General features: G+C 47.7%; 2 protein-coding genes across 13 annotated transcripts in view; one reads left to right on the top strand and one right to left on the bottom strand.

Annotated features, from left to right (window-relative positions):
* PRP4K (pre-mRNA processing factor kinase PRP4K) overlaps positions 1–7321 on the bottom strand; it is a 1306928-nt gene extending 1299607 nt beyond the window's left edge. For 8 of the 9 annotated variants that reach the window (XR_011274234.1, XR_011274233.1, XR_011274232.1 and 5 more), the window contains exon 1: positions 7184–7321. Coding sequence is in view for 2 of the 9 variants with exons in the window: in XM_069613497.1 (XP_069469598.1) it covers positions 7184–7218 (35 nt within the window). In the remaining 7 variants the exon portion in view is untranslated. The remainder of the gene's footprint in view (positions 1–7183) is intronic. The other variant, XM_069613498.1, reaches the window with a different exon arrangement.
* LOC138481375 (oocyte zinc finger protein XlCOF6-like) overlaps positions 7187–27938 on the top strand; it is a 609919-nt gene continuing 589167 nt past the window's right edge. For 2 of the 4 annotated variants that reach the window (XM_069613500.1, XM_069613501.1), the window contains exon 1: positions 7694–7882. In XM_069613500.1, the coding sequence (XP_069469601.1) occupies positions 7695–7882 (188 nt within the window). In that variant the 5' untranslated portion in view covers position 7694. Of the gene's footprint in view, positions 7311–7693; positions 7883–27938 lie in introns of those variants that run through there. The other 2 variants (XM_069613502.1, XM_069613503.1) reach the window with 2 other exon arrangements.

The raw sequence follows: 27938 nt of genomic DNA on the forward strand, positions 1-27938 counted from the left end.
CTGCAGCCCAGGTCTCCAAGTTATTATGATAAACTTACTTTGCACCTCTTTCGTCATGGATCAGAGTCATTTTTGCTAGACAGGTCGCTGTGGTCCATCCACAAAGCAGCAGTTTCTGGGCTGTTTAGGAATTGCAGTTTGCCTTTGAAGCATGTATTTGAGACCCAGTTGCCTTAGCCTTGCTTTTATGGGGATGAACACGTTCCTGGCCCTTTGAACTATTGGTGCATAGTGTGGGTTCGCCCCTTTCTCTAAAGTATTGTAAAAGGACTTCTCTGTCTCGGAAATTAAGGATCCTGGCAATCATTGGTCAGGGATGCCATCCAGGTGGGGGTCTTTTTTGGAGGGATCGGTAGGCTCTTTGGATAGCAAACCCTTGTGAGAGCTTGCTTGGCCCAATCTCCTGGAGACACAGGTTTTCTATGTAAGAAGTGGGGTCTGGCCCCTCAGTTCCCTCTGGTATACCAAGCACCCACACGTTGTTTATACCCAACCTGCCCCCAGCGTCTTCCACACGCATTTCCAGTGTGGCGTTTGGTTTTTCAAGCTCCTTGACCCTCTTTTCTAGGTCCTTGGTAGAATCTGTCTCTTTCAGGAGCACTTCAGACAGCTAGCCGAAAGGGTCACGTCTGCTGACGTCCTGTTGGAGGAGCTGTACATGATGTTTTTTGTTTTCTTTCCTCACTTTATTGTAGTTTAATAGATAAACAACAAAACATTGCATTAATTATACAATGTGTGCTATTATAACTCCAAGAGAATAAATCCCCAAATTCGGGCCACACACATCACATCTTTTAAATACAAAAACACCATTGAGCTCTTAAAAGCCTTCACTAGCCCAAACACCCATTAGTTAAATTAAGACATTAAAAAAGCAACACCACAAGACCCCTCACAAACCCAACAACCCCGACACCTAACCCAGAGTCACTGACACATGTATATTCACATTTCAATACCCCAATTTACACTCGCCCATACATATCATTAAAGGGCCCCCATAATTCTAAATACTCTCTCCCCCGATTTAGCCTCCCAAACAGAATTTTTTCAAAGCCCGACATAATTTGCATATTAAAAAGTCAATCCTCCATCAGTGGCTTCTTTCTTGTTTTCCACACCTTTAGAATGTGTTTAGTTGCCACCAATAAGGCTTTATCAATCCAGCAAGAGGATTCGCATGCACTTTCGCATCTACCATCAGTCGATAGTAAAATTGCTGTAGAGGTACGCGGAAAGGAAATACTCCAAATTGCATCAATTTTGTCCTATACATCCCTCGCTCTATTCCATTTCCAGAGCATATGAAGCAATGCAACCCTTTGCTGATAGCCCCAAGACAACTCGGTATCCACAGACCCATCTCACTCATCCTCACTGGAGTCCAATACAAACGGCCTAAAACCCGCTGATGAATACAACAAAGCTTCAGGTCCATCTTGGCTTTAACCGCAACCCCCCATAAACCCTCCCATTCCTTCACCGATATTTCCATCCCCAATTCCATATCCCAAGCCAGTCGTAGTTTCTCCCAGGACTACAGCAAACAACTCTCCACTGGCATTAACTTAGTGAAAGCCGACACCATACGGGCGGAGCATTAAACAATTCACGTATTTAGGGCTTACCAATCATTGGCGCATCTAACATCCGCTGTTTCAAACATCAATTTCTCCAAAGCCCTATATCTCCCATACTCCCCATTACCCAGTCCAAATTGCTCCACCAGCCCTGTGAAGGGCATCATTTTCTCATCCCGCCAAACATCTTCAATGTTCAGAATACCCTTTTTAGGCCAAATACACCAATTCACCACTTTGTTCTCTAGCTGCAACCCTGGATTATGCCAGATAGACGCTTCTTTATATATGAATAAACCTTGTCCACACTCCACAATCCACTCTACCAAAGTGGTGCTTGTGGCGATTATAGTTTCCAGTTTTACTCAAGATTTTGGCATTTTCCCAATGGAATACAAACTACCTAAACAGTAAGGCTTTAATCCATTTCTTTCTACTGATACCCAAAATGGTTCTGCTCTCCTTTCCTCCATAAAATAACATGAAGATTTAAGAAAAACCCTCTGGGGTAATTTTCTAAAACTGAGTACCCAAACCCCCCCCTCCCGAACTTCACGAGTTATAATGAAACGGGGAATTCTCTGTCTTTCCACTGCGCCCCATAAAAAAATCCATAAATACTCTATCATTGCGCGCAAACACCTTTTTGGTATATTTCAGAGGAAGCGATGGTATGACGTACAAAATTTTGGGCAAAAGCATCATTTTAATAGCATTTACCTTGGCCCAAGCATGCAAAATCATACGGTCCCATTTACAAAGGTCCCATTTACAAATGTCCCTTTGAAGTATTTCAATCAATTCTCCAACATTAAAGTCAACCATTTTCTTTGTGTCATGTAGAAGGTAAATCCCTAAATATGTCATATTCAAGTTTGGCCATTGACAATTCCAATCAACTAAAGCATTACTTGAAGGTTTTTTTTTTTCTTCCTCCAGTTAATGTTATGCCCTGAAACTAATCCCACCTCCTCTATCATGTGTTTCAAAAGAGTACCTCCCCCTTATGGATTAGCCAATACAATAGTCATATCAGCATACACCTTGACCCCCATGTCTCCCCCACACCACCCACGAAGGCCTTGTTCCCGTCTTATGTAGGCACGTAAAGGGTCCAGGGCTCGATTAAAGAGAAATGGTGAAAGCGGAGCCTTGTCGGCCACCTCTAAATAGCTTAAAAACTGATGAAAGCTCATCATTAACCCACATTTTGGCAGCGATCCCAAACTGCAGTGCTCCAATATAATTCAAAACATTGGCTCAAACCCCATTTCAAGCATTCTATTATTTAAAAATGACCAATTTACACGATTGAAAGCCTTCTAAGCGTCTAAAAAAATATATTAAAAAAACCCAGAATCTCCTCCGTTTTTAAATCTGACAATCCATAATGTCTAATAAAGTTCTGATATCATACCTGTGCCTTTCTCCCATGAATCCAACCTAAGAATTATCAATTAACTCACATATACATATGGAGACAGCTAGCTAAGATTTTAACATCTACATTCAGAAGTAAAATGGGATGCTAATTACTACACTTATTGGTGTCCTTTCCTGATTTCAGTATCAAGGTATTAATTGCTTCTCTTATAGAAGGGCAAAGAATCCACCGTTAGCAATTGGTTACAGAAATCAAAAAAGTTTGGTGCCAGAATAGTACTAAAAGACTTCTACCAGCAACCCTTCCATACCTGGAGATTTTCTTAGATTAAGTTGGGTTATTGCCGTCTAAACTTCGGATGCAGCCAGTGCTCCAGATAAGATTTTGAGGTGGGAGTATTTTACGCATGATTTTTCAAATTAGAGCAGAAATGCAATTTCAAAAGAGTAAAAATTAGTTTTCTCCTCTGCAAGAGAGTAAAACTTATCCAACACATATGTTATGGGTATGAACACATTTTAAAAGGGTGCATGCTTTATTGTGTTGCTCGCTTAGCTGTCACAGATTTGGTCTTTCGGTTGGAAATTCACCATCATGCATAAGAAGGCTGTGCTGCTGACAAAAGAAATTCTACAATGCCATCTAGTGGTGGAAAGTATGTTTTTTTAATGAATAAGTCAAAGCGTACATGGTACGCAGTACAAAATTAAATGATCTGTATTTGCCATATTTACATGCGTAAACGGGCAAGATACGCACGTTAACTGGTAGGCTGGATACAGCGATTGGTGCATCTAATGCATGTCTCCCCTCTTCTGATAGACACGGAACATCCATTTTAAAATCGAAGAATTTAGCCAATTTCATACATAGATTTGACCTCATCCATCTTCGATTCCAAGGATGAACACAGGGCCGCTATCACTGCAAGAACCTGGTTCTCTTGTGGGGTTATGAGGATTGGTTGCTGGTTTGAGTTCTCCACATGCATGGCATTGCAGCTTTTACCCTGTACCATGAAGGATTCCATTGCCATAGACTTATTCTTGATTGGGGGGGGGGGAGGGGACATATTGTGGTGCCGTTTAGTGAGCAATGTTCGGTACACTGCATCCTGTGTTTGCAGCATATCCACTGGCGGAACCTGGCTGGATATCTCTGTAATGGCGGAGTCTAAGGTGGAATTTATTAGCAGCAGTCAAACTTCCAGTTGGGCACGTAACCAGGGTATAAGCAATAGAGTTTCTCAGAATAATGCCTGCCCACCAGGGGGTCCGTGAGTTACATGCAAACTACTAGCTCAGTGGCAGGCTTTGTAGGATCTTGTCGCCGAGTATGCAGGTGATCTGCACTCAGCGTTTTGTTAATCTGGGTGTCCATTACCACTGTAGTTCCTCGCACCTCCGATAGTCTGCTTTGGGTAGATGTCAGTGTCAATAGACCTATGATGCAGGTTTGGTTTATAGCTGCAAGGACCTTATCCCTAGTGGCAGAGAGGTGAAGTGGTCCGACTCTGTGGGCGCAATAGTGGACTGTGCGCAGCAGCCAGCAAAGGACAACCAAAGGAGGTGGGGGCGGTGCGGGGGGAGGGGGGGAATTTAGGCCTCACTCACCCAGTTATTAGACATATTCCATGAAGGACTGATGTTCCTATTGGGGCCACACAGGTTTGTGCACGAGTTATGGGCCCTGAGATATCGCGACAGCAAGGGTCACCCACTGTGTGGCAAAAAGCAGCAGCATTGCAGCGAAGATGGCGCTCTGGGCAGCTCACTGCAGTCTTGTGCTATCTGCCCAATGGTGGACGGTGCGCAACAGTCAACCAGGGTGAGAAGAAATGGGGGATGGCGGGGGGGGGACCCTCCTTAGCCTACGCAGCCACACTGTGCGTTTTGTGCAAGGTTGGTGTCCCTGTTGGGGACACAGGTGGTGGAGTGCAGGTTTCGGACTCTGGGGAACCGCATCGGCAAGAGGCACCTACCGTGTAGTGAGGCGCAGAGGGTCAGGCAAAAGAAACGATGTCCCGTGCAGCGTCCACAGTTTTGGGCTATCAGGTGCTTCTGCTGTTTCCCATGGAGAGGCCAGGCAGTGTCACGTGTACTGAGGCAGGCCCTGCCGAGTAGAGTAACATGTCCTGGGCTCTATCCTTGCTACTCGTGGGGGCTGACGATGGGTCGCACCAACTCTGCCCAGGCATGCTTCTAGCGGACCTCTGGGTGAGCTGGACTGAACAGGTTTTCAGAGCTTGCAACATTCAGGAGCTTTGTTGTTATTTCCCCTCTCTCGCTGCGGCCGCCATATTGGTATGCCAGGGGACTCCAGCTACTTCCCGATTTATTCTGCTTCTCGGTTTCGATTTCTTCCGGGATATTGTTTGTCGGACGTGCGTTGCTTCCCCCGCTCAGGAGTGTATTTCCTTGCCGATTCGTGATATCTCGGCAGACGTTATAAGGATCGGAGCGGAAGCTCCACACAGTTATATCTTAGTGCATTGGCTCGGGCCACGCCCCATACCTTGAAATATCAAATGTACTTATCACGTCTAAAAACTGGCAGTAACACTAACTTGAGTATGAACTAAATTAAATGTTTATGTGCCTTGAAAAAGCCCAAGTTGGGACGAAACAGTGGCACGTTCCTCCAAAAAAAAAAAAAAAAAAAAATAATGTGTGTAATGTTGGCACCATATACAAACACTTAAGAAATCTAATACATCTCTTAAAAAAACAAAAAACACAAGAATGAGTCCGATTAAAGTTGTTTAGTCAACAAAAGCCCAAGCTCATCTGAAATTAGCAAACCCATTTTTGAACCTTCACAGATCCATGTACTACAGATCCATGTACTTGTGGCTATTGTTCTGCAGCAAGGCAGCACAGCCAAATAATTACCAGATACACGGAGGGCTCACTACCCTTTACTCACCTCCGGACTGCCATATTCCCCAGAAGTAACATCTGCTTACTGGGCGACACCAGATGCCTAGTAGCAGGTTTGGCACCAGCTCAAATCTTAATGAGTCCTAATTTGGAAACCACATGGAAAACGACAATTTTTACCCACAAGTCAGTCCACTGGCTCGGGACGTGAAGAATAAGTTTTTTTTTGTTAAAATGGTAAAAAATAAAAAAAAACACTGGCCTTTAGCCAACTAGTCAAAACATACAATGTAAAATAACCTAAAAAAAGGGTGGATGAAAAATCTACAAAAACTAAATCTCAAATTTGGAAAAGCAAAATATCACAGTTAAATTACAGTGCGAGGTGGGTGAAAAGGAAGAGTGTGAAGGCAGTCAGGGAGAGAATTGCTGGATAGGAGCTGGGAGCGAGAACACACTGCACATCCAATTGAGAAGTAGTTCTAAAAGAGTTAGCATTTCGATATTCGACAAACATTTAATCTTTTTTTACTTCACGTGTTATTTACAGAGCTTTGAAACGGGACCCAGACTAACAACAGCAAAAATACTATTACTCTACTAATAACTATTGATCATCGGTGTACGTGTGATTAATAGGACACATTTTAAACGCACACCTACGGGGGAGGAAAATTGGTATCGCTAAATTACTTTCAAATCCAAGCTGAGGTCCCACAACAATTTGACAGGGCCAGTTTCTCTAAATGCTACTGGCAAGGTCTACAATCAAATGTACCTTGATGCGTAAAATAATGTAAAGGGCGTATGATAGAGAAATAGGGGCAGGGTTTCATTGCCTAGTGGTTTTCACCCAGATTCACAAACAGGAACTACTTAAGAAAGTGTGATATTGGGAGGATGACTTTTCCGTTAAATTGAATCGCAAGATCACCCACGTAATGCTTTTACAAGCAATAGAGTTCAGGTTTTTGCCCATTTAACAAATGGATTCTAAAATCCCACACGAGTATGAATTGGTTGCCAGATGTCCAATATTTCCATAGTAAACCAACGTATAGCTGCAAACTAAAACAATATCCACAGGAAGGGGGTAAAATGACAACACCTTGCTGTACAACAAGCTGGGGGGGAAATCAGAATAGAACGGTGGTGGGTACGAGATCTCCTGCTCCACTGGCTGCCAGTCCAAACAGAAAACCTTCCCCACTCCACAGTTCGCATTTCTCCACAAGAACGTCATTCATGAAACAACCGGCCACCCTCCACCCCTCTCTTCTGCCCGGTGAGTATCACGGTGTATGTCAGCTCATGAACAACAACTCGTGGACGCTTACTCTGGATCCGGCAGCTCCGAGTCCTCTGCAGCCATTTTGAACTCCTGAACGTCTTCGGTTGCGCACTACGCGTGCGCGACGGGTCACATGAAGGAGGGACAGTGTAACCTATGAGCGATATACGCAGGTACCAAGCGCAACTTCCGACAAGAGAGTGTCAACAAAAGCCGGTAGTCTGCAGGAAACCAAATTGGAGCGTAATGTCAACCGGCCAAAAAAAAGAAAGAAACAAGGGACACATAATTTTTGACGCACTCTTCTGTTATAGTTGTTCCCTCAGTGGCTGAATATTCGGCCTGTAGCTCTGATATTTAGGTATTATATTTTCATTATGGAGATGTACAACGTTTGTTACACATTTTTAATAGCTTTGCCATATTAGAATATTCCCGAGTTGTAATCGCATGGCGTCTTTGCACCTAGTTAGAATTGTATCAACGTTTTTGAAATTGAAAACAATTACTGTTTTTACCCACCCATGCTCTCTCCTCGCCAATATGGCCACGTTCTTATGTGCATCAGGGCTGACGTTTGCACGCGAAGGCCTCTTTCTATTTCGTATTTCATAGTCTGCAGGTCCGTTGTTTTCGTTTGCCCTGCCTGTTCAACCGCCGGACTCTTTGCAGTATATCATGTTTTTCTGAACGTGTCTGGCAGCCTTTCTCGTCTTCGATTCGTAAAAGAAGCTTCAGGTCACTGGTCAGTTTATTGTTAGTGTGCTTCACTTAACGTAGTTGCCTCCGTCTTGAAGGGAAGTGCTCCGGTCTAAAATGGCCGCCTGCAAGTAGTTAGTGTTTTTCAAGGACACTTTTTCTACCTGGCTTTCATTATTCTGCTTGGAAGTTTGGCGACCTTCTGTTGTGAACAATAACTGGACATTTTTTTCTATCTGCCATTGCTTTCCCTCATCAATCACTAGTTTGTAACTTTTTATGTATACTTCACTGCAAGATGTGTGGGGGTGGGACACATTTCAACATGATGGTTGGGGCCCCCTTGCTTAGAACCAGTGTTGCCAACTCCTCAGTCTGGAAAGTAGCTAGAGGCTGTCCTAAAAGTAGCTAACAGTAGCTAAATGACATCACTGCCTAATTTGCATAATCTTGCAGCATTCTCGTGCCTCTCACAGGGGCATCCGTGACGTGACTTGTTGTGCTGGAGCCTGGCTACAAGGACGGGTGCATTGATTGGGGGTACTGCTATTGTTTTGTTGACATACACCCTTTTCTATTGGTTTGGAAACTTGCAAGTCTCCAAACCAATAGAAAAAATTGTACGTCTTCAAACCAATGAAAGTAGCTAGATTGGTCGCTAGTCGCTTTCCATGAAGAAAGTCGCTAGGGGACTGCCTTTTTTCGCTAAATTAGCAACAAAGTCGCTAAGTTGGCAACACTGCTTAGAACGAAAACAGTCTGAGGCAGACGTGGCCCCGCCGTGGGGTACCTACATTATAATGGAGACAAAGAAATACAGCCGGCATAGCTCTCAAATCCCCCGCTTTTGGCGGGTGTTACCCGCCTTGCAAGAAGCTGAATCACCCTTCCAAGTCCCCATACGTTCATTCACTTCTATGGGCCCTCAACCGCCAAAAAGAAAATCGGGTGTTTTCACCTGCCTTGGTGACACAAAAGGTTGGGAGCTATCAGCTGGGTATTAATAGCCACCGATTATTACCAGACAATCCATACATGCCAACATTCCGACGCACCTGTAAGGGAGATTTTCCCATAGGAATGCATTGGGGCAAGATATATGTTAGGCAGGAGAACGTGAAAAATTGCAATATTTTTCACTGAAAAGTCTGGAGTCTCCTGCCTAAATCGGGAGTGTTGACGTGTATGACAGCCAGCACGCAGCTGAAACACTGAATGCCCACTGGAAAGCTATAAATCCTTCTTTGTCAGCAAGTGACTGAAGTGGAGGTACCAGTCTTAAAAAGCAAAAAGGTGATAACACTTCAGTATACAGCGAGGGAAGCGACGACCAGAAAGAGCTGCAGCAAACGCAGCTTGTAAGGCGAGAGCTGCAAAGCGTGCATTTTAGGCACAAGCATGAAAGATGTATAGAAAAGAATATATTGTTGTGTTATTAGACGGCTGCATAGTGCTCAACTCGCATGCTTTCGGCAGGTGCCATCCACCTTGGAAATAGATCAATCACTCTCCATGCCCTTAGGCTCCCATATTTTATTTTGTCATGTGTTAGCGCCTTTCACCATAGGTATGGTCCGAATGTGCTGTAGGTTGAACGCCCTCGGAGGGACCGAAGTTTGGGTAAATTAGGAGGTGCTAGTGTGCGTGTGCGCGTAATGGCCATTAAAGGTTATGGCGGCTTGGCTGGGTCCCGGCTAGCCATCCATGTCTAAATGGCATGTGTATGAATGAGGAGAGCTAGACTAGGGAAATAGGCAGGGGGTGGGTGTAAGAGGGTAGTCCATTATGTGTGCAGTTACGGTTCACATTTTTTGTTGTCGAAGGTAGCTACGTTCTTATGACAGCAGTGTTGTGCAGGGTGTCATTCCAGTTCTATGTGAGAGCAGATGCGTGCGAAGTGAGGCCGTGCCTTTGGATGATTTGAATGCTGCGGATTGACAGTGGGGAAAAATCATTGGTTAAAATCCAGAGAAAAACTAGAATTGGTAAATTCAACATCATTTTGACACATCTGAGTTGATAACTTATGGTGGGGGCCTTCTGCATGCCTACAGCTATCATTAGGTGGTTACTTTCAAGACCCCACTTAGCCGTAGAGGCGGCATACTGCCAACACCTGCATTACATGGTAGTGGAGCACATTCTGCAATCGCCTAGAAACCGTAACTAGGTGCCCTCATGGACTTAGCTAGGCGCAGCACCTTGGTCAACTGTGAGACCGAAACTTTGGTCGCCCTCGTAGACTTGATAAATCCAACACCCTGGTTACCTGTGCAACCCTTCCAGGTGCTTTACATCAGCTGTCACCAGTAGACCAGTTTAAGTGGAAAAGCTGCCCACTCTCGGTTGCCCAACCTCAGTGTTCATCTGAGTGCGAATATAATTTAATGGGCCCTCACCTGCTCTGCTTCCACCCACCCTGGGGGCCTCAAAGGTTAAGAGGTATACTGCTGACTGACAACATGAGGACAGTAACTGTGTCCCCCCGCCCCCGTGAGGCATGAGACCCCTTTCAACTGAAACGTTTGAAAGGCCCTGATACCATCACTGCTTCACCACATTTCTGAACCTTTGCATCAGATGGGGTGGATCCTTTGTGAGAGGTAAGCAGGAGCAGTGCGATGAATGCACTTGTGGGTCAGTGTCAGTGCTTTGAAGACAATCCTTTCCTATATTGGGAGCCAGTGGGCTAGTTTCCTGGCCTCCGAAATGTGTTCTCTTTTGGCAGTGCCTTCGGCTGTCCGGAGAGCACTATTCTGTATAACATGTAGCCTATCTAGGTTTTTGTTGGAGGTTCCTAGAAAGAGTAAATTTCAATAGTCTAGCCTGGAACCTGTGATGGCTCTGACTATGTTTGTGCAGTTCTCTTTGGAGAGAAAGGGCCTGACTGCGTTGATTAGTTTAGCGTGATATGCAGCTGTAGAGGCTATTGCGTTGACTTGTTTATCCATGGATAATCTGGAATCCAGATAGACTCCAAGAGTTTAGACTGATTCTGAGACAGGTATTTTGATGGCATTGATGGAGAAGTGACTGAATTGGGAGTCTAGATTTTTTTACGTGTCGGGGGAGCCTACCAGGAGGAGTTCAGTCTTGTCGTAGTTGAGGCATAGTCCATTGTCTGCCATCCAGGCTTGGATGGTGTTGTAGAGGTTGTTGAGGGTCAGGGAGTCTGTGTCATAGTTACCAGTGAGGGTGAGGAGGATCTGGGTGTTGTCAGCGTAGTTGGTGTATGAGATGCCCATAGCATCGAGGATGAGGAAGAGGGGTCGTGTGAAGATGTTGTAGAGGGTGGGGGAGAGGCAGGAGCCTTGGGGCACACCACAGAATATGATGGTAGGAGAGGCGGAGGCTAAGTCTGAGAATACTTGCATGGTTCTGTCTTGTAAGAAGGAGGTGATCCATGCTGTGGCGTCCGGGAAGAATTTGGCAGTGGAGGAGAGGTGGTGGCATAGGACATCATGATCTACGAGGTCAAAGGCCGCGGATAGGTCAAGAAGTAGAAGTGCTGGTTTGCCCATGTCTCTGGCATCGTCCATCTGGTTTTTCAGGTCGAGTAGGGCGGTTTCAGTCCCGTGTCTGGGGCGGAAACCAGATTGGCGGAGTCCCAGGAGTTTGTTCTCTTCAATGAAGTGTTGAACCTGCAGGTAGGCTGCTTTGTCCAGTATTTTGAGGAAGAATGGGACGGTGGTGATAGGTCTATAGTTGTTGGGGGAGGTGGGATCGAGAAGTTTTTTTTTTTAAGAGAGAGCGGACCCAAGCTTCCTTGAGGGAGGCAGGGACTTTCCCTGTGGCAAAGGAGGCATTAACAAAGGCTGCCAGGAAGGGAGCTAGCGTTTCAGTGCAGTCTTTGATGATGGAGGCTGGGCATTCATCTCCTTTGCAGTTAGAAGGTTTGATGTTATTATTATTATTATTATTATTATTATTATTATTATTATGTTCCTCATTATATTGATGATGTCTTTTTCCTGAATGGATTTGAAGGAAAAAAGTTTGGGGGGGTCCGGGGCTTGTGGTGGGACAAGGATGTACGTATTCGGTAGGGCTTGTTTAGTGGCTTGTATTTTGTTTTTGAGATGGTTCAATTTGGTTTGCATGGCCGTTTGTATTTCATCACACCAGGCTTTGTCTTTGGTGAAATTCTGGGGGCCGGGAGTGGGTGTCTCTAGCTCCCTAAAGATGGCGAAAATTTCTTTTGTGTTAGATTGGGCTTCAGAGATTCTGGATTCAAAGGATTTGGCCTTTTCTTGGGTGATTGCCTTTTTGTATTTAGTGGAGAGGGCGTTAAAGATCATCTTGTCTTTGTCAGAGAGAGACGTTTGCCACTGTCTAAGTGCAGCCTTTTTTTCATTGCGGAGTGTGAGGAGGTCCGGGGTGAACCAGGAGTTGGAGTGGGTGGTGGGTTTGGATTTGCGGGGTTTGAGAGGGGCAATGGAGTTGATAGCTGCTTTGATGGCAACATCATAGGCTGTTGCGAGTGTTTCTGGGTCTGTGGAGAAAGGTGGTGTGAAGGCTGGGCCTTGGAGGAAGGGCAGTAGCCTTTCCTTTGTGAGCTGACGGGAGCTTCTAGCGAGGCATGGTGGCAGGGGTTGGGATGAGGGGGTAGCGGAGGAGCTAGTGGTGAGGATACTAAAGGTGATGATATGTTGGTCAGACCATGGGGTGGGAGCGTTTCTAGTGATGATGAGTGGGCAGTTATGCTGTGCAATCCAGTCGAGAGTTCTGCCCTTGGGCTAAAGATGGTGTTCTTGTAGCCTAGAGGGCTGAGTCAAGGTCTTTGGCTGCTGAGTCCTTACCATCCAAGAGACCTAGGTTGACGTCCCCAAGGAGAATGGCTTTAGACTGTTTTTTAAGGTTGTCAGAGAGGAGGTGGATGAGCGAGGCTTGAAAGTCTCCTGTTGGGCCTGCAGGGCAGTAGAAGGTGTGTACAGTAATGGTGCAATGGGGAGAGAGGTTTATTTTGACTTGGTGGTAGTCACTGTTGTTGTGCAGGGATTTCTCTACCTTTCTGATAGAGAGGCAGTCTCTGGCAATAATTGCTACACCTCCACCTTTAGAGAGGCAATCTTGTCTAGTGATGGAATAGCCAGGGGGTAGTGCGAGGGAGAGCGCAGGGCCGTAGGCCATGTGTGGTTAGAGGTCGTGGATGTCTAGAGCGTGGGCATTGATGGACCTATCGTTAATCATGGCGCATTTAAGATGGGGTTCAGCAGTGGTGGTGGACACATGTGGAATCACATTTGGCACATGTGGAATCACATTTGGCACAGTAGCATTCAAAATGGGGGTAGAAGAATTGCACATCACAGATTTTACACTGGGGGGCTAATTTTCAGTGGTGGTGGACAGAGGTGGGATCACATTTGGCACAGTAGCATTCAAAATGGGGGTAGAAGAATTGCACGTCACAGATTTTACACTGGGGGCTCATTTTCAGTGGTGGTGGACACAAGTGGAATCATATTTGGCACAGTAGCATTCAAAATGGGGGTAGAAGAATTGCACATCACAGATTTTACACCGGGGGGCTCATTTTCAGTGGTGGTGGACACAAATGGAATCATATTTGGCACAGTAGCATTCAAAATGGGGGTAGAAGAATTGCACATCACAGATTTTACACTGGCGGGCTCATTTTCAATGGTGGTGGGCACATGTGGTATCACATGTAATATGGAGGCAGTACAATTGTAGATGGGGTAAAGAACTTCATTGGCCACTGTATTGGCGTTAATTGTCGTGGTTGTGGGTTTAGAAGTTGGGCGGAAGAGTCTGGCCTTATTAGCATGTAGAGAGGGAGGCATGGTACGCGAGCATAGCCGGGCATTGCGGGTGCTCGTGGGGAGGGGCTGTGAGCTGGCGGTGGTTTGCAGAGTGCAGGCGTGTAATCTGAGGAGCCTTGTTGCAGAGCATGGGTTAGAGAGAAGCTTGCAATGGTTATGCCTCTTACCTGCCCTATGCGGCATATTTTTCAGATGAGCAGCGAAGAGCTGCAAAGAGCACGGGAGGCCTTTTCTCCTGGCCTTCGCTCGTCGGCTTTGCCTCTCGGTCCTCTCCCCCTCCATTTAAAGCAGGAGGGGAGGGCTGGGCAGGCGGACACAATGAATAGGAACCTGGGCCTGTGGCGGTGAAATGCAGGGCACCAGTTGTTGTGGATGCTTCAATGACAACGGCATCCATTTTAGGGCTTCTCTGCACGGCACACCGGGCTGGGATTTCCTTGGAACACACGTTTGTTCCGAATGAGAATAAAACAGCTGATCCGTGGCGTGGGTGAAGACGTGCTCGCAGCAGAGCTGCAAAGAGCACGGGAAGCCTTTTCTCCTGGCCTTCAAGCAGGAGAGGAGGGGCGGGCAGGCGGACACAACGAATAGGAACCTGGGCCTGCGGCGGTGAAATGCAGGGCACCAGTTGTTGTGGATGCTTCCATGACAAGGGCATCCATTTTAGGGCTTCCCCATGACGGCACGGCGGCTGGGATTTCCTTGGAACACACGGTTGTTCCGAATAAGAATAAAACAGCTTGATCCGTGGCGTGGGCGAAGACATGCTCGCAGCGGAGCAGCAAAGAGCAAGGGAGGCCTTTTCTCCTGGCCTTCGCTCGTCGGCTGAAAACCTTCTCCTGCACGGCTCAGATTACTGTGGAATGCAGACCAGGAATTATCCTGGTTCATTTGGAAGGCAGAATAGATCTTGGTAATAAAGTCCAGTGCTAGGCAAAGTCCTAACTTGCCCGGGGATAACTTAAAATATGCCTCCGTCACCAGTAAGGCACCAAGCTCACCCAACTGCCTAGTGAAAGTAATCGTAATCAGGAAATAGAATTTCTTGGTTAGACATTTCAACTCCAAATCCGCCAGTGGCTCAAAGGGGGCCTCGCGAGGCTACTGGCGGCCCGACTGCAAATTCCACAATAAGACTGGGGGTGCTAACAGGTGTACCTCAATGTAAAGCGCTTGAGGTGGGTGACCAAAGGAAATACCTGGGATACTGGTGGTTCCCGTGAAGCTCTTTTAGATGCTAATTGTGAGGTCAACGTAGCTGGACACAGACCTATTGTTAACCCTTCATGAAGATTTCGCCAGTCTCTTCCCGTTAACGAGAACACCCCTTTTAAGGTACACCAAGCACTGTGTGCATGATGGAAGTAGATTCTCAAAGTCACTGGCCAACGTGACATCAGGGCTGAATTTGCAGTTGATGCTGACGGCCTCAAAGCCGTTGGGCTTTGCCAATCAACTTCCATCCTGATCATCAAAGCTTGTTTAGAATGTACAATGAGAGAACCAGAGACACTATTGTATGAGGACCCACAGGAAACATCAACAGGCCCTCCCCTGCCTGGTGTGTCGGAGCTAACCGGAGCATCTAATGCCAAAAGTACACTTCTCCCTTCCTGCCAAATCTCTTGCAGCACCGTAGAAAAGAGCTAAAAGGCATAAAGAAGACCATCTGGTAAAAGTGTTAAGCTATGGGTTCTGGCGCCAGGGCACAGCACCATGGGAGCAGAAAGTTTTCCTCCACCAGAAAAAAGCCAGCCACAGTGGTCTCAGTTTTGGAGTCCGTACAGTGAAATCCTGTGGGTGGAGACAGTAACTGAAAGATAATGGATACTTGCGACTGAGATCATCTACTGCCATGTTGCTTTGCCTGAGGAGATACACCTGTATTAGGGAAGGCTGGTGTTTCACGGCCAGTCTCCCATCTCTGCCACCACCTTCTCTAGTGGGTGAGACCTCATGACCCCAGTCTGTTCAGGTATTCACCGAACTTTTGAGTTCATTGCTTACCATACAGTCATTGACTACCTGGATCAACCCTATTGCCCTTTGTTCTCCTTCCCTCTCATGCCTTAATACACTATGATCACAACTTTTTGTCACTTGGGTCACATGTGGCCCTGCATTTCTTATTGTGTGCTTCAAAAATGAGGTTTGGTCACCTTAAAATCTGTATTTCTCAACTTTGCATTTGGAGTCCAGTGGATCTCACTGTGTGCATGAACAACGCATTTTGGTCACCTGCAGCCCATTATTTCTTACTCTGTGCTTAAATATTGCATTTTGTTTTTGTCACCTGACAATCTGTATTTCTCACCCTGTTCTTGAACCTTGTATTTGGAACCATGTTTTTTATCACTCTGTGCATGAACATTACATATTGGTCACCTGTGCCACTGTATTTCGTACACTGTGCTTCAATATGGCATTTGTTGTTTTTGGCACTATGACTGTATTCATCACTGCAAGCCTCAAATTACTAGTTCCGGCCTGTCTGTTCCTAATTTGTATAAGCCCTGCCTCTGATCCACTCATCGTACTCCTTAGGCCACCGCTCAAAAAATCTGTCCCATCACCATTCCACTCAGCTACTCCCACTCCTCTCTCCACACCATGCTCTAACCTACCCTACTTCGACTTTAATCATCCTCTTCCTCTTCCCCCCCCCCCCGGATTCTTCTCACACCCCTTCCACATGTCCGCCTCACCATCACTTCCCAATCTCTACTCGCCCGTCAAATGGCTCCTTGGTTACTGCTTTTTTTGCAACAAGGGGACATTTCCCATCACATGTCATAAAGAGTTTGAAACCTGTTGAACAAATGGCTCATCAACAAGACCTAAAACAAAGTCAAAGAAATTTAATGTTGGCCTAGAACAGTTTATACATTCCTTGACTTCATATCGCCAAAATGCCATCTGGTAGTTACATGAGCTGACACTGGAAGAAGCAATATAAATGACCAACACCCACCAGAAGGCCATGTGTTAAAGAGAGCCAATTGGGAGACGAAAGAAACCCAATGACACAAAATCTTGGTTGAGGGGAAGAGAAGACCTTCCAGCCCTGAAGTGACCAGGCCCCACCCCATTAACACCCAAAATCAAGATGAAGGCTCCTGTGCAGGCAGACTGGTCAAAAGCCAGGCCACACCAGGCCCACGGGTATTGAGGTGTTAAAGCTGTGGGAAACAAGGTCATATTGTCAGGTTGGTCCAGAACTACCTAAGGAAAGTCCTATTGAGGTCAGGCTCATGAACACAGGAGTATCAACAAACTTTGAGGAGGTCCCAGTGAACTAGGGGAGGAATCAACTGACCCAGAGTATCTCGCCAATCTTTGTACATAAGAAGGAGCGGGACCATACTTAACCCCATGGACCGTTTACACTACACTACAGTAGACACCAATTGGAAAATCCACCTACCTGTAACAGTTCAGGGAATCTCTGCCAGGGCCCTATTGGATTCCGGCAGCAAATAGATGGCCTTCCCGGCTGACCTGATCAGTCCTGAAGAACTCCACCCAGTAGCCCTATCACAAATCAGCTGAGTACACAGACACTGATGTTAACCCACAAGCCAATGTAAAGTTCCATATCCTAGGGAACAGCTCCTAGTGCCAATGATAGCCTTGCCTTGACTCAAAGAAGTTCTTTTGGGGGCAGACTTCTCCCTTTTTGACCAATGTCTTTAAGAGCTATACGGGGAAGAACAATTGGGGTATCTCTTTCATTACCATCAGGGAGTCAGTTGTCCTGTGGAAGGGGACTTGGAAGAAAGGGTGGAAGTGTGCGTCAGGGGTTAGGGACCTGACCATGTCAATAGGACATGGGGATGCCTCTTAACCTGTGATGGGAGGACTACGGGGGTTTTCACCAGAGCCAGTCTTGCCCCTTAGTCATGGTGTGGGAGTTTGGAAGGCTCCCATCCCAGCCCCTTTTACTTGCGGCTGCTTGCATGAAATGAGTACCACCTTGTCTTGCCCTGTGCCTGTACTTGACAATGGTGGCCAAACTCTTTTCTGTACCGTAGTACTTCAACATCCAGCATGTCTAGCGGTGGAAGAACTACTGAGCAACCTGTCCAGAGGAGAAATAGCTAGGAGCTGTGCCTTCAAGCAATCCTGTCCCTGACACGGACAAGCACAAGGAATTGGACTCCAATGTTAGCGAGTATGGGCAACAGAGCACTTGGCCTTCCAGCAATCTCAGTGCTCAGCAAAACCCACAAGGGCAATATTGTTATCTGCGATGGGGTCGCTGAGCTTTCCCCCAGCCAAACCAGCCTCTCTAACACACAGGGCGGACCCCACACGAACTGGGACATTGCTGCCGATTACAGTGGGCCACCATTGCCTAGAGCCAGTGGACCCGCCATATGAAAAAGGGAGGTGCTTAGGACCCATTGTATTTGTTTAATCAACTGTAACACCTCCCCTGGGAAAAGGAAAGACAGCGGTTGGCCCCAGGAACCTGACAAGGGAGAGAGCCAATGGAGAGGGAAGAGAGAGGATAAAATGGGGCACCGGAGATGTTAAGGTGTGGGTTATTCAGCTGATGTTAAGGGAGGAGACGGGGGACCAAGAGACCAAGCGATGGAAGGACGGTGCATGGAACCGGGGAGGAGGATTGCAGAATGATTGTGCAAAGTGAGGTATTGGTTGGAGGGAAAAAGTTGTGTTTGAGTGTGCATGAAAGATGTTTGAGTGAGGCTAATAAGGGGAGAGAGTAGATGGTGAGTGAGAAGGTGACGGAGGGAGTGAAAGGAGAATGAATTTGGGAGAAGGTGTGGGTGGAGGGAGTGAAAGGAGAATTAATTTGGGAGAAGGTGTGGGTGGACTGCAGTTAGTAGCCAGCCCTGAGAAGTCTACACTGGCTACCAGTAAAAAAACGCATTAACTTTAAAGCCCTCTGCAATGCCCACAAATCGTTACACAGACAAGGAGCCACATTTCTCCAAGCTAAAATCGACCGCTACGGACCGAGCAACAGCATCCAAATAGAAACGAAACACTATGACAAAAGGAAAGTCAGCAAAACTGCATTCTCCAATTTGATCGCCAAACTATGGAACTCGGTACCGAAGAAAATAAGAACAATGGAAGACCACCTAACTTTCAGAAAACAACTGAAAACCTAGCTATTCAACTCACAGAGACAAACATAAAAATGTGCACCCTCACAATCCATACTCTAGGACCAAATCAAACATGGGAAAATACGGATTGAAGAACCAACAATGAAACAACCACACACCCAGAGCCCAACAGAAATTAGCTAACCACCCCCTCTTCTTTTCCATAACTGCATACCTCTCGCGTAACACACATGTCCAAAAGAGCCAGCAAAACTACACACAAATAAACACATCCACTGCTAACCACGCCACCATACCAAACAGTTGTAAACAGCAAACAACCCAGACACTGAACGCTACTCTTCCTGGACACAACAAGCCCAGTGCACACAACAAGGCACACCCAGAAAGCTGACTAGCACAGTTGAGCAACCTGAAGGTGTCTCACTCGCTAGTCTCCAGGATCTGTCATCCAGGTGGCCAGGACACGGCCATCACTATTGTGCAGGAGGATCACCTGGATGGGGGGTCTTCGGGGAGTGAAAGTGGGACACCGAAGGGCGAGATGCGGTTTCCCCTTCCTTATAATACCCTTTTTCCATCATACGAGGTAGGATATCTAGAGACGCACCCCCCTCTTCCAATACGAACACTTTCTCACAGGCAGTTAATCGTGAGCAACAATGGACTAACACTAGAACCATATACCTGACATGTCCCAACACAAGGGCCAGGCAGAGTCAGGCAATTACTGATAATTGCACACACCTGACTTCCATCACACTTCCCCACAGGGATATAAGGCGGAGCACGAAAGCACACCCTGAGCAAGGCAATACACACAAGGAAGCAGCAGTTCGGAGATGGCTGTTTAACATGAGGAGAAAGACGGCAAGACCAGAAATGGTTGCACGGAGGGAATTGCCCTTGGCCTTTTCCGAGGAAGAAGACTGCTACTTTCACAAACCCTCGAGGATAAGAAACATAAAACCGGGAATTGAAGCTGCGGAAAGGTGCATTGTGTGTGGAAAGTACCCGAGAGATTGCCGTCATGGTACTGTCCTTGGCTCCCACATCAAAGCCATTCCAGTAAAGCCAGCACAGCCGGTGAGTCAGTGAGACTGATAGCAGACCTGTCTGTGTTAGAACCGAGGTTACAAGCGGCAACATTGCATCTGCAAAGAACCAAGTGCCGGGCGTATGTGATGAGCGATGCAAGTATAATGGAATATCCAAGGAATGATTGAACTTTTGAAACCAAGGTAGATGCCTTATACAGAGTGGTACAGTGCCACGTGGGTGCTCAGTTGAAGGACTCTGTTAGGCATGCATTTGAGAGTGTAAAATTGAGTACTGTAAAGTCGAAGTGGGCCTGTAACAGGTTAAGCCAAGTCCCGTACACATTTGAAAGTCTTCGATTGCTAAATACGAACTGTAATTGGTTAGAGCCCGGCTGAGTGAGGCTAATTGTGGAAAGGGGATCTGAGCCCAACTGAGGGAGACCCGAGGTGAATCGTGAGTCACTCAAGAAGGAACTGTGAGAAGCGGGATCAGAGCCCGACTGAGAGGGATCCCGGGTGAAGAGTAAATCATCCTCTGTGAATACCCGAGAAGGAACCTTTTGTTTGTTTGATACATCAAGCCCTCTGAAGCAAGAGCCGTTTTGAATAACCTGAGACTTCGGCATAGAAGGCCCTGGTGCATGTTAAAGAACTGTGTCCTCGTGTAGAAGAAGCCAAGGAGTGTCGTGTGCTCGAGTGACCCGCCTTGTCCCATAATTAAAGCGTGTGGAAGGGAGGGCAATGGCCTACACAGCCTGACTTATCATTTTGTGAACACTTCTTTCTTTTTCATGAACATTTCCCAAATTATTTGTTAAGTTGGCGGTACAGATTGGCAATAGATGTTTTAGTATAGGCCCTTTTATTTTGACGAAGACTCGACTACGACTTTATTATTATTTTTATTTTGATTGTCGTAGCTTGCTCCAATCTTAGATTTAGGTTTAGATAAGCGTTTATCACCCCATTGATAAAATTTCAATAAACACCCTTGAATTGTGATCACTTGTGTCTGTCCTACTTTGATATCTTGCCTTCCTTACAAGAGACACCAGTTTCTCCTAGTACGGCAAGCATCAACAGAAGAGCACAACTTCTATCCTATCCCTATTCCCTCACTGAACAACCCTACGCACTTTTATTACAGAGCCACACGAGCGCCTGGAGATCATGCAAATGGCAGCAGTGCGCAGTATAAATCATCATAACATAGTTGAGAGTAGTGTGTAGAGGGGTGAATAGTAGTAGTGTGGAGAGGGGAGGGGAGTAGTGATGTGGAGAAGGAATAGTATTAGTTGTAGTGGGGGAGTGAGTAGTGGAAAGTAAGATCAGAGGGTGTCGGTAGGTAGAAAGCAAGAGAGTAACATTGGAGGCACAGAAGAGGAAGTGTGAGGGAGAGAGAAAGGAGATGGTGGGCGGAGGAAAGGGAGAAATAGGGAGACAAGTATAATGATGCAAAAGTGAAGGACCAAGTGGGATCGGAGTGTCTGAAAGGCAGTTCTCAAATTGCTTTACATTGTAGGGATTTAGTTTATGGACCTCCTAGACTGTTCCCAGAAAGAGCTTGTTAGGAAAGTTATTTGCCCTTCGGTCATCACCCCCATAGACAAATGAATACATAATGCTTGTGAAGGACACAGTGAGATACGCAAGAAGACCCAGGAAGCAGTATTGCTAAAATGAAGAACTTGATGTGAACACAGCGCCCCCACTGAAAGTTTAAGTATTGGATGCAGTGGTAAAAGTGCTTTGGTAGAACAAATATATACAATAAATTAATTTCCAGAAGCAGGCCCCTAGGCACACTTTCTCATGCAGCTATTCACTGCAAGGAGATAACTAGAATATTGTGTCTAGAGTTGGCAACATGTCTCAGGGTGGGAATTGCAGAGGGAGACAGTGCAATGGGAGGGAAGCCAAGAGAGCCAATTGTGGGGAAGGGATTGTGGTGTTTCATTGGATGTAACCAAGTTTTGACAGCTGATTCCCACTCACAACATCGTGGGTCTGTCTCGGTGGGATGCTACAACCCGAGCTGTCTCAGGTGCCACTGTCCAATTAGGGTAGAGCTTTAAAAAAAATCAATTACACCATGAAGTGTGCCAACCAATTAAAGTAATTAATTTTGTGCTGATTATGAAATTATGTCATGATCGAAGGGTGGTATTCTGATGGTAATAAGAAATAGCCAGTGGAAATGTTAAAATTAATGTTGCATTTGTAGAACATGTTAATTTTGTGTTTTATTGCATTAAATATTGTAGCCACAAGTGGGCATATCGAGATGGCCCCCAGTTCAGTTCTATTAAGCTGTTGAGTTTCCCGGCCATATTTTGCAAAGAAAAAGCTATTTTTGCATGCAATTTGTGCACTCTATTTTTGATTACTTTTTGCCTTATTTCTTGGATTACTTTGGGGGAACTTCACCTTTACATATGGAGGGCCCAGCGGGATCTCCAGTGATCCTGAAGAGCTGGGTGCTCCCCGCCGCTGTTTGAAGATCTTTTAAAATTTGCCATTTTCTTTTAAAAGAAAATGTATGAAAATTACTCACTTTCCGTACTCTGTTGAGGAATTCCCTGCCTATTCTAAAAGCTAAGGGAACACACTCTAGCATTGGATAACTTGCCCTCACATTAAACAACAAACATATAAATAAAAAAGTATGTCAATTCAACAAGACATGAATGGGGCAGCCACCAGGGGGCACCGAGATGTGCAGTCGTCCCTAAGCCAGTCTCCTCCACATGGGCGAATTTAAGGGTCTTAGCCCCCCTTAATAGTCCCTTGCACGAGATTCTGCCCCCCACAAGCATCTGGGAGAAGCAGAGACCCGTTGGGAGAAAATCCAGTGCTCCGAGGTGCCTGCAAGCCTGACTTTGGTTGCCTACGAACTGAGAGCGAGAGTTGGGGTTTCCCGCCCGGTCCACGTGCTCGGGAGGCCCGCTGTCATTGAGGTGTTACGACCGGCTACGGGAGACAGAATGGAGGCCGGACAGGGGGGAGCCCCCAAAGTGCGATTGTGACCGAACAACTCTTCCCCCCCGGCCCCATCCATCGAATCGATGTGCCCTGCGATGGGGGAGAGGGGAGGAATCGCCACTGCTGCGTATCATACAGCAGGCAGCCGCGCGGACCGGAATCGCACAGCAGGCAGCCGACCGGGGGACGCACGTCAGAGGTGTTGGCGGGAGTGGGGGCCCACTTTGGTGGATAGTTGGCTGGGGACCACTGCGCCCCTGGTGCCTCTTTGGAGCCCCTTTAGCACGAAGGGGGACCTGAGGAGTGGCCCCCATGGCTGAAAAGCGGGCCGGGCGAGGCTCCGCGAGGTGTTGAGATCATCAGCTGCCATAGACTGCCTGTGCACCGGGGAGCCGTCCGCGTCCGCCGGTCTGGTGGGAGAGGCTGGGACGGGCCGGGGCAGACCTGTCAACCCCTGTGTGGGCGGTCTTGGTTGTCACCGATAGATGGCCCGTCCTGGAGGATAGTGGTGGCGAGCTCTGGGCATAGCGACAGTTAGTAAGCCTGGAGGAGAGAGCACCCCCCTCACCATTGTTGCACGCAACAAACCGGGGGGGGGATCTAGACCGGGAGAGAACCCCATTGGCGATGTCAGAGGGCGTGTGCAAGCTCTCCACCTCCACTGTTCAAGGTGAGCTACTGAGTGAGTTGACAGAATCTGCTCACCCCGCATCCTCGGTCGAACAACCGCACATCAGGTCAGCCCCCAACTTGTCCCGCTTTGAATGGAATGTGCGACTGGCCCCAATGGGTCCCTAAGTTCAAGTCGTGGTTCCCCCGCAAACCTGCAGGTGGACTCCAGTACCATTCTTTTGAGTTCTTTGCCTGCTGCGCCAGGCGCAAACTTTACTGCTTGAGTAAGATGCAGGGTGCAAGCAGCGGAGAATTGCATAGCAGTCCCCTCTGCGCAGCGCCCCCCCATGCTAGCCTGTGTCATCCTTGGACGCAACATCGCAAATCCAGTGCTCATCAAGCACGGGGGGGGCTTCAAGAGAGCCCTGGGCCCCCACGCCAAGTTCTCGGACTTCCTTTGGTTAGATGACTGGATACAGCTGCCCTGAACGGGGGTAGCTTGGGTCCCTCCCTGTGCCCTCTGATCTTCCTCCATGCTGGGCAAGTCAGGGAACCTGAGTGAACTGTGTATCGATCTCCCGAAGAGTGACGGAGAGCTACCTCCCCCTGTCACAACTATCCTTGGCTGAACCTAATGTTCTTATCTCCCATCTGAGCCGCCTGACTAGTATACTCCTGCTGGACTCTGTCTCGGGTTCCTCTGCCGTGTGCTGGAATCAAGAGGAAAAGGAGAGTAATTGAAACATAACGCGACTACCAGTGAAATAGTCCATCTGAGCAGTCCTGAGATCCGTGGGCTTGTTAGGTTCTTCGTATCCCCGCTGCACCGAGGTGACCTGATCTTTAGCAGATACCTTGCTCGGTCACCCTTGAAGCTCTTCTCATGCCCTGGCGGGCATCTTCAACGGATCCCACCTTTGGTGACTGCCTACATCTCTCGAAGGGGTCAACCTTGAGGCGCTCCCCACCCCGATGGACTGGGCGGCATCCCTGCAGAGATTCCGACATGCCTTTGCTTGGTCGAGGGAAGGGTGTAACATGCCTGCCACTGACCAGCCAGAAGCTATGGATGCCCAAGCAATGAGCAGAGGTATGGCGCCCTGTTGGAGGAGATTTGTGGAATCAGGGCACACATCAGCAAAAGGCTGGACTCATTAGACACAAAAAAGTAGACTATTGGAAGACCGAGTCCAAGCCTTGGAAGCAAACAGTTTGACGAGGGTAACACCAGCGAGCCAACGATTGATGGAGCCCACAGAGCAGGTACTTCCGCCACAGGGCCCCGATCGACCCTTGCGAAATTTCATTATTACTCCGAAAAGGCTAACATTCTAGAGCTTGCGCGGAGGAAGGGCCCCATTGACTGGGAAGGATCTAACGTTACGATCTACCAAGACCTCACCGCCTTAACCTTGGCGCGCCGGTGGTTATGCAGTCGTCTCACAAAGTGTCTTCAGTCCAGAGGAGTGAGGTATGGGTGGGGTCACCCACTTTCGCTCTCATTTGAGGTCGAGGGTTACAAGTACTCCCTGGTTACGGAGGACGACATACAGAGAGTGACTCAAGAGCTCCTGGGAGATCCCCCCCCCTGGGGGACGGTGGAGAGACCAGGAGAAAGGATGCAGGGGAGCCCAGTAATACTAGCAAATTTGCAGAAAGACGCTGCGTCCTTGGCCACAGAAAATACAGACGAGTAACGCTGTCCTCCCCTGAACAGCCTGCCACTTGAGCTGGTCTGCTATTCTTATTGCTCTGGAGGGTTTTGAAGTGGAGTTCAGACCAGGGTGTTTCCCCGGGGTTGTTTGGGGGCACATCTGTATAAAGGTCTCCAATATGGGGGTTATTCCAGTGTACTTCCAGGAAGGGAGGGGGGTAGGGTTGAAGGAAGCAGTTGGCTTTGTTTTATTTGTTGGGGGGGGGGGGGGCTCATAATGTCGTGATTCTTTTGTTGTTAGCCGCCCTGGTGGAGGCGGTCTTTGGTGGCCTGGTTGTGTGACAGGTTCAATGTCGCAGGCAATCCAGGCGCTCGGGGAAAGGGGAGGGACGGGGGATAAAGGGTTTCTTAATTTTGAATAGAAGTTATAACTGTTTGCATCAACCATTTGGAGTCTCTGTTTGTTGGGGCTTGCTATGTTTAATGGGGGCCCGGAGAAAAATCAGTCAGGGGGGGTGTCTCAGAGGAGTTTGCACTTCTAGTGGATCAGAGCGTACACGATGATCTCCCGATGGCTGAATTAAGTCACTCGCTTTTTTTTTGACTCTCTGAATTCACGCGGTCTCAACCTGCCCCATAAGAGGTCCCTAGTTGTGAAGGAATTCAATAGGTTGAAGCTTGACTTACTGTTTCTTCAAGAAACCCCCTGGGTAAGGGGGGGTGAACCGACTCTTAAAGCTAAATCGATACAAATGGCCTTCCATGCCTCGTACCGAGCTAAGAAAAGAGGGGGTGGCGATAGTGGTCTCCTCGAATGCACACTTTGTCCGAAAGCCCAATGCAGGGATCCGGAGGGTAGCTACACAATGGTCAAGGAGGAAATAAGGGGCTCCAAGGTGACCCTGATCGCTATCTATGCCCCTAAAGAAGCCCAGGATCGCGTCTGGTTAGAGCTGAAGCCCAAAATCATTACCTTTACTGAGGGCGCGCTTGTTGTGGGAGGGGATTTCAATATGCCCTGGACCCTGAGCGCGACAGGGTGTCCGATCGGCCCTTTCGGGATTCTCTGGCGCAGAGCCATTTGGCAGCCTACTTCCAGAGCATTAATGACATATTAGGGCTTAGAGATTCCCATACGGCGCGGGAGGGCCAAGACCCTTTATTTACCTTTTTCTCTGGAGCCCATACATCGTTCTCTAGAATTGACTACATCCTGGTAGATCAATCGCTCTACGAGATGATCTCAGAGGTGAGGGTGGAAGTGACTCCTTGGTCTGACCACGACCTAGTTAAGGTCCAATTGGGGGTCCCCCTGAGAGCCCCAGGGCCGGGGAGGCGGACCTGTAATGATCTCCTGTTGAAGGACAAGGAGCTGTCCCAGTCCCTCCTTACTACCACAAAGGAGTACTTTGCAGTCAATGACAATGGGCAAGTGCGGGTGACGGGTGTCTGGGAGGCTTTTAAGGCTACAATCGGGGGTGTCCTAATAGGGATGGGAGCAGCAAGGAAGCGGGAGAGTGGTAGAGAGGAGAGGCTTCTTGGGGATAAAATCGAGCTATCCAACCAGGGAGCAAACAAGTCCCAGATGTTTTCGGGCAAGTGGGCTGAGCTCCAGCAACTAAAGGCGAAACTCGACGCTTTTCTAGTCGAGCAAACTGAAAGGAAACTATCCTTTGTCAAGCAAAGGTACATGGAGTAGGGGGGAGAAAGCCGATAGAATTCTAGCCTGGAGGCTGCGAGAACTCAGGAATAGTAGGAGGGTAGATTATCTGGTCCTTCTGGGCAGTGCGTGATGTAAGGATGACCCCGGGATAGCAGAACAATTCCGTTTATATTATGAGCGCCTGTACAGGTCAGAATACGACGGGGATGGAGCGGATGTAGATGGCTTTCTTGATTCGGGCCAATCCGCCGCCTACTCCCCGAGAAAGCAGGTCCCCTGGAGAGACCCATTACGCCCCAGAAAGTGATCGATACTATCAGCTCTATGTAGGCAGGCACGACCTCTGGGGATGACAGATTCACAGTCCTCTTTTACAAATCCTTTCGCTCCACCCTAGCCCCATTCTTGTCTAAACTTTTCAACGCAATCTTGGACTCAGGTTGTCTCCCCCAATCTATGCTATCGGCCCGTATTGTAGTTATCCCTAAGGGAGGAAAAGACCCGAAAAACTGCCAGTCCTACCGCCCTATCTCCCTACTCAACACAGACGTGAAGGTTTTGGCCAAGATACTGGCTAATAGACTGGCACAGCAACTCCCCTTGTTGGTGCATGGCGATCAGGTGGGTTTCATCCCTGGGAGGCGGGGGCGGGATAACATTAGGAAATCGCTGGATCTGATAAATGAAGTAGCTATTTCAAACGAGGAGGCCTACCTCCTATCATTAGACTCGGAAAAGGCATTTGACCGTGTTGAGTGGGCATACATGAGCAAGGTCCTGCAGAAGATGGGGTTGGGGGTTAGGTTTTGTAGGTGGATAGCAGCCCTGTATAATGGCCCACCGGCCAGAGTGGCTGTGAATGGGACGCTCTCGGCTCCGTTCTCTCTCTCCAGGGGAACACGTCGGGGCTGCCCGATTTCATCCCTTCTCTACGCCCTTGCGATGGAGCGCCTGGCGATAGCGATAAGACATCGAGGGATTACAGGGGTCTGGTGTGGGGGTCTCGATTTTAAGCTTTCACTTTTTTGCAGATTACGTCCTGGCATATATAACCAACCTTCAGAGCTCTCCCCCAAACCTTTTAGATCTGATCCATTCTTTTGGTGTCATTTCCTGGCTGAAAATTAACTTAGTGGAATCTAGTTTGATGCCAATGGGTAGACCCGATGCTCAGATTGAGGGTAGGGATTTGTTGGGAGGTATTAGAATTGAGCGCAAGGCTTCATCTTACTTGGGGTTCTCCTTCCGAGGGACCTGACCCTTCTCCTT

The sequence above is a fragment of the Ambystoma mexicanum genome, chromosome 5p, assembly GCF_040938575.1.
Source record: "Ambystoma mexicanum isolate Mex_15411 chromosome 5p, UKY_AmexF1_1, whole genome shotgun sequence".
Lineage (NCBI taxonomy): Eukaryota > Metazoa > Chordata > Amphibia > Caudata > Ambystomatidae > Ambystoma > Ambystoma mexicanum.